This window comes from Cucumis sativus, chromosome 6, assembly GCF_000004075.3.
Source record: "Cucumis sativus cultivar 9930 chromosome 6, Cucumber_9930_V3, whole genome shotgun sequence".
Lineage (NCBI taxonomy): Eukaryota > Viridiplantae > Streptophyta > Magnoliopsida > Cucurbitales > Cucurbitaceae > Cucumis > Cucumis sativus.
The window spans coordinates 19,979,746-19,997,124 of record NC_026660.2 but is presented as its reverse complement, the minus strand read 5'-3'; the positions used below and the strand labels follow the sequence as shown (position 1 = coordinate 19,997,124).

The 17,379-nt window shown below is 34.9% G+C and overlaps 2 protein-coding genes across 2 annotated transcripts; one reads left to right on the top strand and one right to left on the bottom strand.

The window, feature by feature from the left end:
• Positions 1–1,058: 1,058 nt before the first annotated feature.
• LOC101210127 (serine/threonine-protein phosphatase PP2A catalytic subunit) lies at positions 1,059–10,001 on the top strand. The gene is made up of 6 exons (XM_004146712.3): positions 1,059–1,759; positions 5,399–5,513; positions 6,716–6,824; positions 6,899–6,976; positions 9,103–9,294; positions 9,405–10,001. The coding sequence occupies exons 1-6, from the start codon at positions 1,507–1,509 to the stop codon at positions 9,576–9,578; spliced, it is 921 nt and encodes a 306-aa protein (XP_004146760.1). The 5' UTR covers positions 1,059–1,506; the 3' UTR covers positions 9,579–10,001.
• A 3,005-nt stretch (positions 10,002–13,006) lies between these two features.
• On the bottom strand, positions 13,007–17,379 carry LOC101219826 (TORTIFOLIA1-like protein 4). The gene is made up of 5 exons (XM_004146750.3): positions 16,415–17,379; positions 16,158–16,239; positions 15,267–15,853; positions 14,060–14,578; positions 13,007–13,782 (listed from the first exon to the last, which is right to left on the bottom strand). The coding sequence occupies exons 1-4, from the start codon at positions 17,246–17,248 to the stop codon at positions 14,105–14,107; spliced, it is 1,977 nt and encodes a 658-aa protein (XP_004146798.1). The 5' UTR covers positions 17,249–17,379; the 3' UTR covers positions 13,007–13,782; positions 14,060–14,104.

Sequence of the window (17,379 nt, the reverse complement as noted above, 5' to 3'; positions counted from 1 at the left end):
GTGAGTAAATGAAAATGGTGGTATTGAATATTGATAGTGATAGGATTGAGATGAAATTTGAATATTATTGTACTATGAATTAAAGATTTAACCCAAAATGTGCACTCCAACCCTTACTAAACACGTGGCACTAACCTTTTTTATTTTTCGTTCAGCGGAGCCACCGGGAAAATCAAATTTCTCCCTCCTTTCCTTATTCCTCTCTCCCACCAAACCATCATTCAATTTTAAAATATAATACAATAATACAATCAACTCGTCATCCTATCAATTTAAAAATTATTTTAAATAACAAAATATTCTATCGATAATATATCATATATTACGGTGTAGGTCTATCATAATACAAATAAATTAGACGTATGTATTAATCTATCTATCTTACTCTATTAAAGTTTATGGTAAATAAATGATGGTGTTTTGTCAATATTTTAACTTGTTTTAATATAGTTTTATATATTTTAATAAAAAAAAATTAAGTTTGGTCCATTTTAGTCTTAAATCCAGAATTTCAATTTTAATAACAATAATCATATTTTTTTTATCCAATACATACTTCCCACAATTGACAATTGACAGTGAAAATGACAGATAATAAATGATGTTAAAAACTAAAATTTTATATAAATTAGAGCTTTCAAAATATATTTGAATAATTTATGAAAACTGGAATGAAATTTTGTTTTATTTTACACGAAAATGGTTGAGATTTAAGAGAAAAGAAATCCAACCTATGTTTATTTGCAACTCTATTTACCTTAGTCCAACATGTTAGCCATTCAAACCTTTTATACAATAATATACAAATTTATGTAAATTGAAATAGCTGACGTTGGTATGTGGGAGAGAATTAACGATGAAAACAAGACTTTTTTTTTTTTTTCTGGAAAATTAATTTGAATGTGTATATTTATAAAATTTGGCTATATTTTTTAAATATTTGATATTGAAATATTTAAAGAAATGGTATGGTATGATTTAAAAGAATAAAAATAGGAATGGAATGTGGGAGAGTAGTAATCCCACATTTCATTTGCATTTGTATTTGTATTTGCATTGGAGGAGGTCTCCTCCCTCTCTCTCTCTCGTTCTCCTCTCCCTCCCACTCCCATCTGCCAAATCCCTTCTTTCAATATTTTCCCCTTAAACACATAAAATACAAAAAATTCCATCTCTCCCATTTTTACATCATTTTCCCGAGAAAAACTCCATAAACTCAAAATCCCCAACCAGCTAACAACAGATGATCCCAGCTTCCCCACTTCAATCCATCTGCTTTCTTCTTCTTCTTCTTCTTCCTTTTCCTCCTCGATTCTCCTCACCTCAATCAAATTCTTTCTTTTTCATGCTTTCCCAGTAATCCGATTCTCATAACCACGGATTCTCTCCCTCTCCCCCTTTCTCTCCCGCTGCGTGGAGAGATCCTTTCCTTCTCGATCCCCCCCACTCCCTTCTCAATCTTCGATCTCTAATTACGGATCTCAACTCTTCCTTTACACCCCCATCATGCCCTCTCACGCGGATCTGGACCGTCAGATCGAGCATCTGATGGAGTGTAAGCCTCTTTCCGAGGCTGAGGTTAAGACTCTTTGTGATCAGGCTAGGACCATTTTGGTTGAGGAATGGAACGTTCAGCCGGTCAAGTGCCCCGTCACTGTTTGTGGGGATATTCACGGCCAGTTTTATGATCTCGTTGAACTTTTTCGGATAGGAGGGAATGCTCCTGATACTAATTATCTCTTCATGGGTGATTATGTTGGTCAGTTTTTCACTCCCAATCTCCTTTTTACCGCTTTTCAACTTCATACTATCTTTCTCTACTTTCCCCTTCAAAACGCTTCTTCTTATTAATTATTCCTATTATTATTATTATTTCCTCTCCCTAATTTTTCTATCCATTATATGGATTTTAGATTTATGATTTTTAGTTTAGCACTGCTTTTTTCTAGTCTTCGTACTAATCTAATATGCATATCACATGCGGAGCGGAGGCTAGGTTAGTCACCGTACATGGTTGATTTTGGGGTTTACTTCGTTTTTATGATTCATAGATAGGTCAAATTTCAATTCTGATTAGCGTTGTGGCCGTTTTTTAGCATCCTTGCCATTATATTTGTTCACCTTGTTTGTCTTATATTCTTGGCTGTTAATTTGATGGATATAGTTCTTAGTGGAGGTTTAGTTTGACAAGGCTGCATTTGATCGCGCTTTATCAGATATCTGTGTTTTGAAGGTGTAAAACCTCCTTAAAGGCCTAATTGAGACATTTGTCTAAGCACAAGTCATATGTTCATATACCCAGACTAAAACGAAAATATTCTATTGAGGAGTAGCTGTAAATGTTTTGTGCAAACTGTTAAGTGATTGCTGTATAAATTATTGGGTATAAAATTGCTACACATAGAGATGAAGGAAAAGGGGGGGAAATGATGGGTATTCTAATATCGACAAAATAACAAAGGAAATGGAGCTTAAACGAAGACAGATCATAGAGAAGGAAGTCAATACCTGCATAACTTCTTTGACATTCACTTTTGTTGTCTTCACTTGATGGAAATGTTATTCTCCTTCCAAAAACTGTAGTTTATACACTCCTTTAGCCTTCTTGGTTGACCATGCTAACATGTTAAATCGGTTTGCGACGAAGTTTCCTTCGCTTGCTGGGTCTTTTTGTTGTACTATTTGTTGCTAGGCGGAGGAAATTTTGGACTATATTCGTTTACGCTTGTTCATCACAGAGATGCTAGTGCGATTATCAAGGAGTTCCTTCTCAATATGCCTTTTGGGGAGAATGGTTGTTTTTTATGGATGGTGTGGGTGTGTGTGATCTTTGGAGTCTTGTGGGGCGAGTAGAAATGTAGAATAGTAATTTGTTTAGGGGTGTGGAAAAGGGCCCTCGGAGATTTGGTCCCAATGGGCTTTGGTTTCACAATCTTTTTTGTAACTATTTTGTATGGTTGGAGTCCGTTCTTGTAAAGAGAGCTCCCTTTTTGTAGGCTTGTTCTTTCATATGCCTATGTATTCTTTCATTTTTTTTCTCAATAAAAGTTGTTTCCATCTCCCAAAACAAACAAAAAAAAGCACTCCTTTAGCCAGTTTAATTGGTTCCTGTCATTCCAATTAGCTTGGCTTGGGGTTTGGTTACCCCACCAACCAACCCACCCCATTTTATATCATCAACCTATGAAATTGTTTCTTACGTTCTTTTAGGGGAAAAAATGTGAATTTTATTGTAGTATTCTCTCATTCTTTTTCATAGAAAATTTGGTTACAGTTGGAATGTTTGCCATAAGATTTGCATTTTCTTTGTTTAAGTAAAGATTTATGTGATTAATTGGTGTAGTTGTCAAAAGGATAACACGCACCTAGATGTTTTTTAGATCTTTGGCTTGCAAGCCTTTGTTGAACACCAACTTTTGATGAAATCTTATAAGTTTGGTGATGATAAATATTGTAGAATGTTGTTGGATTAGGAGCAAGTTATCATTTGGAATGTTGTTTCTGAAGAAATTTTATGATGGGGATACCTATTAAGATTTGACACACATTAGAATCCATTGTTTCAAGTTTTGAGTGGTCTCTGGTTGAGTAGAATCCTTAAAGATACAATTGGTAGTTTTGAACTTATTTTCATTGAGTGGTGTCTTGTGAAAAGCACTTTGAAACCATGGAGTTAACCCCCAGCTTTGGGTAGTATGTTGGTGTTCTTCGCGTACCATCAATTGACCATCTGTGAACTTGTCATTTTGTATTTAGCCAACACAAATTAGAATCTCCTAATTATTTGTTCATGTTTTCCTACACTGAAACAACATTGAGAGACTGCATTGAACGTGTATAAGTAGAAGTGTTGAACTTTGTCCTTGGCACAAGGAAGCCTTGATCCTTTAATGTCTTGTGATTGGTGGGCTCCTTGCCTATCTTCCCTCTTGTGTACAGTATTTCTCATATAAATAAAAGGTTTTCTTTCCTAGTAAAAGGGAAAAGATGGAAGAGCATGAAAAAGGTTCATAGGATCTGGCTTGTAAATATCTATATAGTTTGCCTTGGGGTCAAGAACCCCACAGTAGTTGAACAAGATTTAGGACTAGTCAGACTTTATTTTCTGAGTATTGTTTAGTAGGTCCGACAAAGGGAACTTTCTCCCTCACTCAAGTTTCATCCGACACCATCATCTCCATCCCTCTGGAGATGAAGAACTTTGTAAATCCCAAATTTCAAGATTTTGAGACATTGATTTTTTTTTTTCATTACCTTTTGCTAGTGGATGTGTACAAGTAAATCTAGGGACGATACGTCTATATAAGGTTAGTGCAAATATGGAGATCAGCTCTTTGTTTGATCATACGGCTTGAAAAACTTAAAGTGTACCTCGTAGGATAAGCATGCTGTTGGGATATAATATGGGTTAGATATGTACTTTTTGCATTTTGGTCCCTAGACTTTGAAACTTGTTCAATTACTTTCAAATATCCAATTCTAGTCTTTCTAATTTTTTTTTATTATTATCTATGAATCTTTCCACTATAAAGTTTAGAAAAATTTTATGTTTATTTTCTCGCATGAAAATTATCATTATTATTTAACCAAATTCGATAAAATTGAACTTTGAAGGATTAAATTAAGATTTGTGGAAAGTATAGAGATTAACATTGGACATTTGAAAGTACAAGGACTAAAATTAAACCAATCCTAAAATATATGGGTCAAAATGGTATTTTAACCACCTTTTCTTTTCTTTTTTTTTTTTCTTTTTTTAATTTCCTTGTTAGTCAAGAATACTAAATTCTGTAGATTATGATTTTTTTCTTCCCACCTTTATGTATAATCATCCCTTGGCAGGGAAATTAGTTTTATAAAATTTTTAATTTTGTTTAGTTGGAAGCTTTTTGTATCTTTTCTTTCTTAACCATCTTGAGTTGGCCTCTTGGTAAATAGAAGTAATTGAGCTTGATAAAGGACTAAGATGTGATGTGTTAAATCCATAGTGACTACCTACCTAGGGTTTAATATCATATGAGTTTCCTTGACACTCAAATGTTGTAGGGTTAAGTTGGTTGTTTCGTGAGATTAGACTATGTGCATATAAGTTGCATGGACACTCACGGTCATGGATATTTAGCAAAATAAAAATCTCTTATTTCTTGTAATATTTTTTTTCTATGTCAATGTGTTATTTGTTTTCCATAAAAAAAAGGAAAGATGATTGTTCAAGTGAAAATAATCAACAGATATGTTCCTCGGTTTCTAGTAGAGTTTGTTTCCCTTTGAAGAAATGTATTGTTCACTGTCTTCTATTGAATGATGTGCTAGGTAGTTGATATGTTGAATTATCTCTCATGTGCAATGCACTTGTATTGTTTGCTCATTATCATTAATCAATGTATCACTGGTGCAGACCGTGGATACTATTCTGTGGAGACTGTTACACTTCTAGTGGCTCTAAAAGTTCGTTATAGAGATAGAATTACAATCTTGAGGGGAAATCATGAGAGCAGGCAGATAACTCAAGTGTAAGATGATTTATATTCATCTACTTTCTTACATTATTTAAACTGAAGTTTTTAGTACTTGTCAACATAGTATTAAGTTTTTTGTACTTGTCAAGAGACTGTATTTACCCCATGCTTCCACCAGTGGACCTTTTTTTTTTTCTTTTTACATTTTTCCCTGAAACTGTGTCGTTCCCTTATTTCTGCTTGTATTTTTCTGTTTGTAATGCTTTATTATAAGTTCATAACTGTCTGCCGTTTTAAATGGTCATGGCTGGCTCTCCCTGTTGTAATTGTATTATATGGACCTTTGAAATCCAAATCCTTCAATAGCTTGATTCAGTATGGACAAAAAAAAATGGTGGTTCTGATCTCACAAAATCTACTTTCAAAGGCTGTATCAGTTTGGACGTGAGGATATCTTCAAGCTTTTCTGGAATTTTGTCTGGTCCCCAAACAAGCTTTCATTTTAAGAAAGGAAAGAACAGGAAAGGGGGCTATAATAAAATGAAAAAAGTCTCAGCAATAAATTAGAAAAAAGGGGGCTTCAATCTACAAGAACAAAGTCTGAAGTACATTTTTTTAAATTGGAGCAACAGCGGGTAGAATCTCAGTGGATCTTGGCAGCAAGGTCACTCTACCACTAACAATACCCTGTTGCGTGTTTAAGTCGTCTGCAAAGGAAAGTCTGAAGTACAATTATTGGTTTCTTTTTTAATATTATGGCCTCTATCAAGAATGCAGCTGGATGCCTGTTCGTCTATTATACTGAATCTCTGTAGGATTCCACCACTTTCTACTGAACTTTTTGTAAAGTGATAATTTTCACATCACAGACTCAGTAATTTTCATATATAATCTTTTCCTAAGGCTAAGTGTTAGTGTAAGTTATCATGTGTTTCTGTTATCACATGCAAAGACACGGAGTGTGATGGATCAATAACCAGAACATTAAAACTTGTTGGCATTCAAATTGATTAGGAATTACTCAAATTTGATTCCGAGGTTTAAATCCCTCAACATCCACAATCCTAGTTTCCATACGTCAAAGTGTTGTAGGATCAGGGGTTTTGGTTGTCTAGCTTATGAAAATTCACATATTTAATAAGGTGGCAAATTGTTATATTTTCATTTTACATATACTACTATTATCCAGTGTTGCTTGCTGGTTACTCCAGTTATCTTTTTGTATTTTTTTATTATCTCATTTTGTTTCGTTTCAGTTATGGATTCTATGACGAGTGTTTGAGAAAATATGGAAATGCAAATGTCTGGAAGCACTTCACCGACCTCTTTGATTATTTACCTCTTACAGCTCTAATTGAGAGCCAGGTTTGTGTTCATACATAAATTCCTTGTTTGAATTGTTTTATGGGTTCTAATAGGTTATCATTATCCGAGCGCAGGTTTTTTGTTTGCATGGAGGACTTTCTCCATCTTTGGATACCTTGGATAACATCAGAGCTTTGGACCGAATTCAAGAGGTATTAATGTGTGATGTTCATAAGCACATGATTATAATATTTAAAACTTAAAACGCATGCTTTCTTTTAACCCTCTGCTCAGTCTCGACAAAGCCATTATCCTCTGGTATACTTTTAAAAAATCGATCTATTAACAGAATGGTTTACTTATATGTTAAACAATGGCTGACAAAATAAATGAATATATATAGATACAATGCATATGTATCGTTATTAGTGGGTTCGTTTTGCTTTTGCAAAATATTTGAGTCAAATGAAAAAATTACTTTTTTTACTGTTACAAAATAAAAGGAATGCTCGAGAAGATTCATCTAATTCTTTGATCCCCTCTATGACCATGTATTCATCTCATCATCTGGATTTTGGCGTCAGAAGAACCCTACTGTGTTATTTTCCGTGGTAGTATTATACTCTTTTCTGGTGGGAAACATAACAAATATATTCAACAAAGGAGAAGAACATCCAGTCTAAAGACCTTATGGGTATATGGAAGCCTAATTTGGGAGGTTGATAAAGCAAGTTCTCCAATCTAAACTAATCAGAAAATGCTCTGTTACAAAAAGAATTGTGTAATGAAGTCCAAGTAAAGGCTGTAAGATGTACATTTTCAGAAAAAGAGGAGAAAAGTTACTTGAAGAACTTATTTGGAGGGTTGTTCTTTTCTTTCCAAAGGAGACTTCTACTAACGTTGTTCCACAAAATCCTTGTCTTTTGTAATTTGTAAACCACCTACCAGATAGCTGATAGCAATTTGAAAAGGAAATCTTCAACACCTTTTGGAGGACACCAAGCCATATAAAAAAAAGATTAGTGAGGAACATCGTTCAAGCCTTCTAAGCAAATTGACAGTGAAGAAAAAGGCGGTCGGTATTCCCAGCTTTTGGTGTATTCTTTGTATTATATCCATCTTGTTTAGACTGCAATGTGCTATGGATCAAATGAACAATCTCTTGTTTTTTATATCAACTTAGTGAGAAAGTTTTAGATGAGAACTTGGTGAGAAATTGATTCAAATAAGTGGTGTTTCCATGTAATAAGTTGGAGGCCGACTTGTTGGAAGAAAAAACCCTGAATTCTCTGGAAGCCAGCAAACTTGATCCTTCTCTTTGATTGATCTTTCCCCCTCTAAATTATGGTGAGACTGTTCCATCAAGGAGACATCTTCTGAGTGTCTCGAGCTTCACCCACAGCAGACCAACAATTGAGGATAGAAAACCTTTTGGAGTTGGCTATTGCATTGAAGGAGGGAACTCCTCACAAAACGGTTTTCTTGTGGCCCAATTATCTTCTAATATCTGAATTGTTTCCCCATTTCCTACCTTGTAACTGATATGAATTTCAAAGAAACTTCTATTTGTTACTGATGTGTTTCCAGGGGCCGTACTTGGACTGCTTAATTAAATTTGGAAGCCAGCTGCTATCAGTGTGCCCAGATTGGCTTTTCGAAAAGGCTGTTTTATTTTGAGCAAATTTCCATTATAATTTTAAGAGCAAAGCAGAATTTCTTCTTCTTGAATCTCCTACCCTCAGACCTTCATTAATCTGTGAGGCCGTATCCATCTTCAAGCTAACCAACTGGTTGCCTCCATCCCTATTTGCCCCTTCTGGCCTTCTCAAAGGACATATAGTATCAATGGAAGAGCTAATTTCGTAAAGGGATACTATGGAAAGGAAATTCGTGGAAGTATTTTATGTAACAACTATTCTATGGAAGTGTCGTCATATCTCTGTTAATTTTGCATGAGCCAACTGTGCAAATCTCTGGGCTTGTCTTAAGGCTTTTGGTAATCATCTAATGAATCTTTTGCTTGATTGCGGCCCTTTTTGTATTTGTTCGACTCTTTAGCTCTTTTGGTGGGGCTTTCTTTTTGTAGACACCTCTTGTGTTCTTTCATTTATTTCTCAATTATTTTCTCACTAAAAAAATGGTTCTGATTGAGATGTTGAAGTGTTTGGTCTAGAATGAAGTCCAATTTAATTATTTTTGGAGTATGAAAGAATGTTACTTGATTTTGACTTCTTTTTTCAAAAGTTGGATTCCATACCATACTGCAGTATTGGGGAAATCATGAGATGTTTCTGTATTCCTAACCCGTGTGTTGTTTTCATCTTGAATTTATTATTAGGTTCCACATGAGGGACCGATGTGTGATCTCTTATGGTCTGACCCTGATGACCGCTGTGGTTGGGGAATATCTCCGCGTGGTGCTGGATATACTTTTGGGCAGGACATTGCGACTCAATTTAACCACACGAATGGGCTAACGCTGATATCAAGAGCCCACCAGCTTGTAATGGAGGGATACAATTGGTGTCAGGTGCGTGAATCCGGGTTGATTGTTTTGCTTTTGCTTTTGGATTTTGATTTTCTGTTTCTTCAAAAGGAGGTTGGTACATTTTTTATTTTTTTGTATTTCTGTTATTGTAGGACAAGAATGTGGTGACTGTTTTTAGTGCTCCAAATTATTGTTATCGATGTGGGAATATGGCTGCAATCCTTGAGATTGGGGAGAATATGGATCAAAATTTTCTTCAGTTTGACCCTGCACCTAGGCAAATCGAACCTGATACCACACGCAAGACCCCCGATTATTTTTTGTAAACTCTCTTTGTCCATCGGCTGCTTGTAATTCCCCTTCTATCTGCCGTGTTACTGTGAATTTGACTCTAAAGGATCACTCTTTGTTTAAGCTTTCACCATTCTTTTGTTTCCGAGTTTGTGCTGATGCTGCTCTGTTGTTAAATGGTGCTCAAGATTTGATTGATGAAGAAAAATGACAGAAAGGCATCAGAGGCCTATTATCTTGTATATCTTTTTTTCCTTAAGAACGAACACGAACACGAGCAAGCGGCAATAACCTTTCTTGTGCTCTGTAATTTTACCTTTTCAAAGTAGAGAGCTGATTTTTGGAACGCTTGTAATATTATTTATGTTTGAGATATCCCAATGGCTAATGAATGAAAACTGCAGCAGCAACTGAACTGTTTATTTATTATCTATCAAAGTTGTATATTTTTCTTCTTCTCTCCCCTTTCTTCCATTTCAAATTTATGCTATGGTTGGAATTTTGAATCTTCTGACATCCCTAAGAGTACTTTTAATAACTTCAAAAGCAATTTTGGACCCTGCGGAATGTGTCTTTTTTTATCGTCCTTGGTTGTTCTATCTACTTAATACACTTTTGCTTTGATGGTTGATATATATCTTTAGATTGGCCCCCGGAATCAACAACACGCATTAGCATTTTACTCGTTTTTGTTTAAATGATAGCATTTTAGTTTGTGTTATTATAATCCGTATCAATTTTAAGAATAATAATTACGTATATAACAATATCTTTTTTAAAAATGGTAAATATAACAAACTCTATCACAAGCTTCTACTCTCACGGTTTACCAATGATAGACCTTCATACGAGTCTATCGACAATTGATAGACTTCGACAGATTTTTGTAATTTTTTAAAATATTGTTATAACTTAATTATTTTGAATCTAACGGTTATAATTGTAATTATATCTTAGAAACAGAAAACATTAATTATTATGTATTTTCATTACCTATAGTAATTGTATTTTGATGTTTCTATGTTTTAAAATAAGCAGTGACAAAGGATTGCTCATATACTATAATCTCTTTGTATATGTTATTTTTCGACTTGTTCTAATACTACTAATGTTCAAAGTTGTTTATAAGGTACGGTAAATTGCCTTGTAGTTTTCGTTTATGATAAGATTATTGATCGATCTAGTTTGCAATAGTTATTAGTGATGGATCTACAATGTTTTGTTCAAGAGAGTTTTACTTAACATTTTAAATAAATGTTGAAGCCATTTAAAATTTCATACAAATTCTTGAATGAACTAAACAATTTATTTCCATTCCTCTATGAAATATCAATCAGCACTACTTTTTCTTTGGAGATGACTCATTGTTTTTCTTTGTAATATTTATTGTTATAGATTAACCTCTACAAAAATATATAAAATAAATGCAAAAATGTAAAATAAGAATGATGAAAACTAGATGTAGAGTTTTTTAGACAATATAGATAGTAGTTAGACCTAAGTGGTGATTTTTTGAAATTCAAATTAGAGTAATGGCTACCCGTTAATTAAAATCTAGCAAAAGTAGAGAAACTTAAAAGCTAATTGCAAATATAGTCAAATGAATTCTTTGATGAATGATAGAATCTGTTTAGTAATAATATATAAGTTTGTCCATGGATATATTATGCCATAAACTCTATAAGTTTTATGTATTTAGATCAGCCTTGGGTATCTAATTATATTCTAACGATAATCATCCAAATTAATTCTTCTACGATATTTATGTACTTGGGAAAAAATGTTATCAAACAAATATTTACTAGAAAGTTAACATTGGTTGATAAAAGCCTCTAGTCTTAAACTTCAATCACTTTGTCAATTATAGTAGTTTATGTTTGATAGATGGTAATAAACTTAGTCTATATATGAGTAATAGAAACTAACTACTTATAGACTTCGTACTTTTAAAATCCCACAAACAAACAAAAATAAACTATGAGACCGTTTGATAATGTTATGAACAAATTCAACTAAGTTCAAGATAACTTATTAGAGAACTTAGTGGAGCTTATGAAGGAGCTTAGGAGAGGGCTCAATAAGAGCTTAGAGTAAACTCATAGGAGTCTAAGAGAGAACGTAGAAGCTTAGGAAGAGAACTCAATAGGAGCTTAGAGGAGCCTAGCTCACGAGGGAGAGCTTAAAGAGCTCTATGCTCAAGGAGGTTAGAGAAGCCAAGCACAAAAGGAGCACTCATGGGAAAGAGTTTTAAGAGCTCAATAGGAACCCGAAGGTAAGACTAATACAAATTGTTGGATTTGTGATAGGTAAACTAAATATTATCACTTTCTTAATACAAAAAGTTGTAAGTGGGATGCGTAGTTAAATTTTAAACCGGTTGGACTGATTGAATCGGTCGGTTCGTCAACTCGAACTAAAAAACCGTCTTCAAATTTGAGTTTGGACAGAGAGGAATTAGGGCTACAAAATAAATGAGGAAATATTTATTATATTAAAGATTTGTAATATTTTCCATTTTTTTTCTAAAAATGGTCTCTCTCCAATCGCCTAATCAATTAATTAATGTTTGGATCGTAATTATATCTTATTATATTCGATACATAGAATATTAAAAGGAATGCATTATATTAAAATTTGAATGAAAATCAAATAGGTTGACTATATGTTTTTGTAAAATTGAAGCTAACACTTCAAATCTTAGTGGTGCATTAATAAGAGTGATAGAAAATTAAAAGCAATAAGTTTCATAATTGAAGAATTTGGTCATAGAATCTAATCTAATAAGACTATTCTATACAGCCTATGCTTCAAGAATTTAAAAAGTCAAAAAATGTAACTCTCAAATGTCTTTTTCAAAGCAAGCATGGCTAATAAAAGCCTCTCAATGTGAGTCCTACAACACTACACTTTATTTACAATCCCTATGACTCTTTGTGATGAAGTTTACGGTACAAATTTAACTCTTAAATGAAACAGTTGGTTCAATTTTAATATTTGTACAAGTATGCACTGAACTTATTACTAAATTTTTACATTTTTTAAATAAATTTGCATAAAATAAAATTATGAAAAGTAATTAAAAAATTTCACAAACAGAAAATATGTCAAAATATTTATATAAATAGAAAAAAAAAACCATTATAGACATGTAATAGTTTCTATTACTTGTATTAGTTTTAGTGATGTAGAAAATTTTGCACCAACTTTTCTATATTTAAAAAAACCCTATTTTAGTTTTAATTATTTAACTTCAAATTTATTTTTCAATAACATGTAATTTTTCAAACAAACCCATACATCCTAACCCAAATCTATGTCAATCCAACCAAACTCAACCCATAAATACTCCTAATTGATATCATGCAAGTCTTTATTTTGATCCAACACTCTAATAAATTTATAATCCAATAGTAATTTTCAAAGTTCAATAATAACATCACCACTTACCAAAGAAGAGGGAAGAAAAAGGAATTCGAACCGTACCATAGCACACATGAAATCCAATGATACTCTCCTGGTTCATATATTTGACCATTCCCATATATACACAAAATTCATGCATCCTTTTATTGTATAGCTGATGAATGTGAAGTATGGAGTATGGAGTATGGATTCATATGTCCAATAAGATACTTTCTCTTCACTCACAAAAATATACATCAAAACTGAGGCACCCTTATCATTATTTGATAATATGAAAAGGGATCTATAATATCAAACTTTCCAGTTTCCAACAAAGCTGCTTGGCTATTAATTGTGTAGGTGGTGGATGGTCTGCCCTACTTTTAGTTCTACATTGTCCAAAAGTAACTTTAACTTTTTTCCTCTTTTAGTATTTGTAGACTCAAATTCAATTTCTTGGGCTGAGTAATTCAACAAGTGACTTTAATTTATTCACTGGCCAATACATACAACAAAACTATTAGCTCTTTTTTCTACCTTGGAGGACAGAGAAGAGAAAGAAAAGATGGAGTAAACTGTAAGAAGGAATTTACTCTTTGTGTCAGTTTTCACATGGCAAAGAAGACAGGCTCTGGCATTATCATTATAATGGAAAAAGACCTTTGTGAGAGCATGCATGTATGACACAAATAACCCCAAAACTGACCTTACTTCAATCTTGAGGTTAAATGCCAAGTCTGAGAAGTCATATTTTCCAATATCCGTCCATAATAACTTGGTCATTCATCGCTTTCGCCATTTTCAGGACCACCATGCTCGCTCGCTCGCTCTCACAGCCTTCAAAAACGGGTAATTTCTGTTCAGACTTTACAGTGAAGATCACAAATGAATGGTTACTAATCAAAATAACATAAGAACAAATTCGAGTTTGACTTGAGATGCTTCAGTTAGAAATGATAAAGATGGGTTTAAATGTTACACCACTTGAAGTGCATTCGCTTCTGTAGACAATGGCGTCATGCATAGTAAATGGGCACAAAACAGATTGTATAATGTATATGGAGATCAAGAATTGAAGATTAAGCAATCGCAAGGAATCTAGATATTCAATTACCTGTTGTTGGGGTTTATGGCTATTTCTGAAGGAATTCAGAGAACTTTAATCAGTACCACTTGCATTGTAAATATGCACATTGTCATTTTCTTGGATCATAGTCTTGAGTAATCTTTTTGGATACAGACCCATGTTTTCTCTAAATTCGCCATCAATATCGGCCAACGGATTCATTACTAATCCTCCCCTTCTTTCTGTTCGGAATATTTGGTTGTTCTGCTTCAATGGTTCTGTAACGGAATCTCTATCGAGCGTGTGATGCGGATCATTAGGTGATGAGACTTGTGTTGTAGAACAGAATTTTGAGCTAGAATAACGCCCTTCCGCTCTCCTCCAGAACTTGGAACTTAAAAACTCTGCTCCTGGCAGCTTGCAACATGAGTTTTCAGCAAAACTGCTATTTGGTACCCTTCCACTTGACAATCCTAAGTCGTAAGATATTTCATCTAATGCCATCTCTAGTCCATGTACTCGTTTCTCCAATGAATTCATCCCACTCTGAGAACTCCCAATAAAGTTCTAGATTCATTTGAAACAAAGAAGGAAATTGCAATCAGAATATTTGTTTATGATAACTTCCAGTAGGTAAAAACTACATTTCTAATCAATCAAAGAGGTAGCAATTAGAATATGGATGTACAATTTCTGAAATACGTGGAAATGGTTTGAATGCACTATTTTCCTTGCAAATGACACATTTCCCGATACTGCTGTGTGAAACGACCATCGATGCATCTTTACAATTAGGGAAATTCAAAGTCAAAGTATTTTCATAAAAGTTAAATCCAGACAATAAACAAAATAATTTCCCCCAACCACCACCACCACCGCCAAACATGACCTGTATTCGCCAAATGTGACCGACACTCTTACCTTCAATTTGGATGAAGACAATTAGCTGAGAACTCCAAGACCAACTTACAATGATTAAATGCCAGGCTCTCAGTTTTATTTGGGAGAATAAGTTTTATAATTCACAATAATTCAATAGAACTACAAGTTTTTTAAAAAAGAGGTGTCTAGTTAGGCATCCGTTGGCACGAAAATGGTAATTATGTTTAACTCTTATATGGAAATAAAGTCCGTTACGACATTGAGCATGTGGGAACTTCAAAGATAAAAAAAGGTTAAGCAACGGGGGCTAAAAAGGAATAACATGCAACATAATTTATGGTATGTATTCCATAGTCAGAAAAGACATGCATACCTGTAGAAGGTTTAGAAGGCTAGATTGTTGGTTCTCAATCTGACGAAGTTGGTCACGAATCAGAGAGATATCTTCAAATTCTTTGTGGCTCCCAAAAGTTTCTTCACTTGAGCTGCCAACAGTAACATCCGAGTCTCTACTCTCATCCTCCTGAATGTTATCATGCTCCTCAAATGGAACTACGCGAGACCCAGATCTCAAATTGCTGGACTTGTTAACTTTCTCGTCACGCACATTATTATAAAGAACTCTTTTTGCATTGAGACGAGAATTTTCATTCTCTTGGAAATCTATGTTTTCGGAACCACCTCCAGGAGCATTGTTCTCGGAAGCAAATTTTGAAGAGGGGGAATTTGATACTGCTATTTCAACACTCCAATTGGAAGATTTCTGGCGTTCTAGCTTAGAAATGGGTGTGCTTGAATTCTTACCTATGTTCTTTGGACTGATCTTTTTACTATTAGTCACACGTGATACATCCAAAGGAGAGGACCTGCTGGTAGGGACTGTTTTCTTCAACGGCGTTCTTAAATTTTGTTCAGGTGAGCATGTGGAAGGGGGAGGAAAGCATCCACCATTGCCATTATCTGACCCATCGAAGAATCGAAAAAACATTAATGAAAGACGAATTGGGACCATTAACCATTGAATTGGACAGCCACCATATTGACAACTAATTCACTTTTTAAGCTTACAAAACTGAATCCAATGATTTTTTAACCAGAGGGACTAGTTCTTCCTTTCACGTCATAATTAAAGATTTAAAGTATCCAATAATTCTCAACATTCTTTAAAAGATGAACAAGTTGAACAATGAACAATTCGAAATTGAGGTTCAATCGCCATTAATCAGATTCAAAATCAAACGAAAGCAATGATAGAAGAAATTACCAGTTGAGATGTCTCCGGAAGCGTCAGGAATCTCTTTCCATAACTCCAAAGTTTGGTTCATTGTCTCCCGAACGACCTTGATCTGTAATATTTTGCCCAGTCAACTAAAAATTCTTCAAGCAGCAAAAGTTATGACAAATTTTAAGCATAACGGACCAATTGATTATCAATCATAACATTTAAATCTGCGGCCCCAAGTTTTACATTTCCGTTTGGGTCTCCCATTCTCATCCGTCTAAAAAGAAATGGCACATTACCTTATCAAATCTCCGACTATCCAAAGAAATGATACAGGATGCTTTATAGTCTGCCGCCAAATCCCTTTCAGCGACGGCCACTCTCCCGAGAGTTTCTGCGGCCGCCTTCCTCACTGCCCAATCGTCATTGCTCAAGAATTCAACAATGCAGGGCACCAGCCAGTCCATTACGCTCCGACTCGTCGCACCACCAACAGCAATGATACTCCCAATCAGCACAAGCAACGCAGCCTTGGCCTTAAATCCCTCGTTCTTCGCCAATTTCCCCAACTTAGTCAAATTCTTCCGCAGCTGCGACACATCCGGGTCAGGAGCAGCCTCAACCGCAGCTGCAAGACACAGAGCTGAACCAATCTGCGAATTGAGATCCTGCTCAAGTGTAAGCGTCTCCATCAACGGCTTCAAAAAAACCGAGAATGGCGGCTTAGTAATTTGCGACGACATTAAAGCCGTAGCGTCAACGCAAGCAGATCGGATTGTAGAGTCGGAATCACGGAGGCGACGAACAACAGTGGAAATCATCTTCGACAAAAAAGGAGACAAAGCATCTCCATGAGACTGAGAAAGAAGACCAATAAGATACACACACTGCTTCCTCACCGGCGACTTCGACGATGCATCAGTATTATGAATGCAAGAGAGAAACGACGAGAACGAGTCATAAGTAAGAGCCTTAGCAATGGATTCCAACTCATTGGCAGCCATAGCAAGAGTATCACGGTCTTCAAGCTTGTTAAGACAGGCAATAACTCGTTGCTTGAGATCGTGATTCGCAGCCACAGCCGGCTGAGGCGGACTGAGAGAGGAACGCTTAGAGAAAGACGACATTGGCATTAACAGGAAAAAGAAAAAAAACAAAACGAACTCAGAAACATAAGCAACGGCAGCCGGAAAGCTTGAAGTTCCGGCGAGAGGGAAAATTTAGCGGCAGAAGAAGGGCGGCGTGTGTCGGTAAAGAAGGCGAG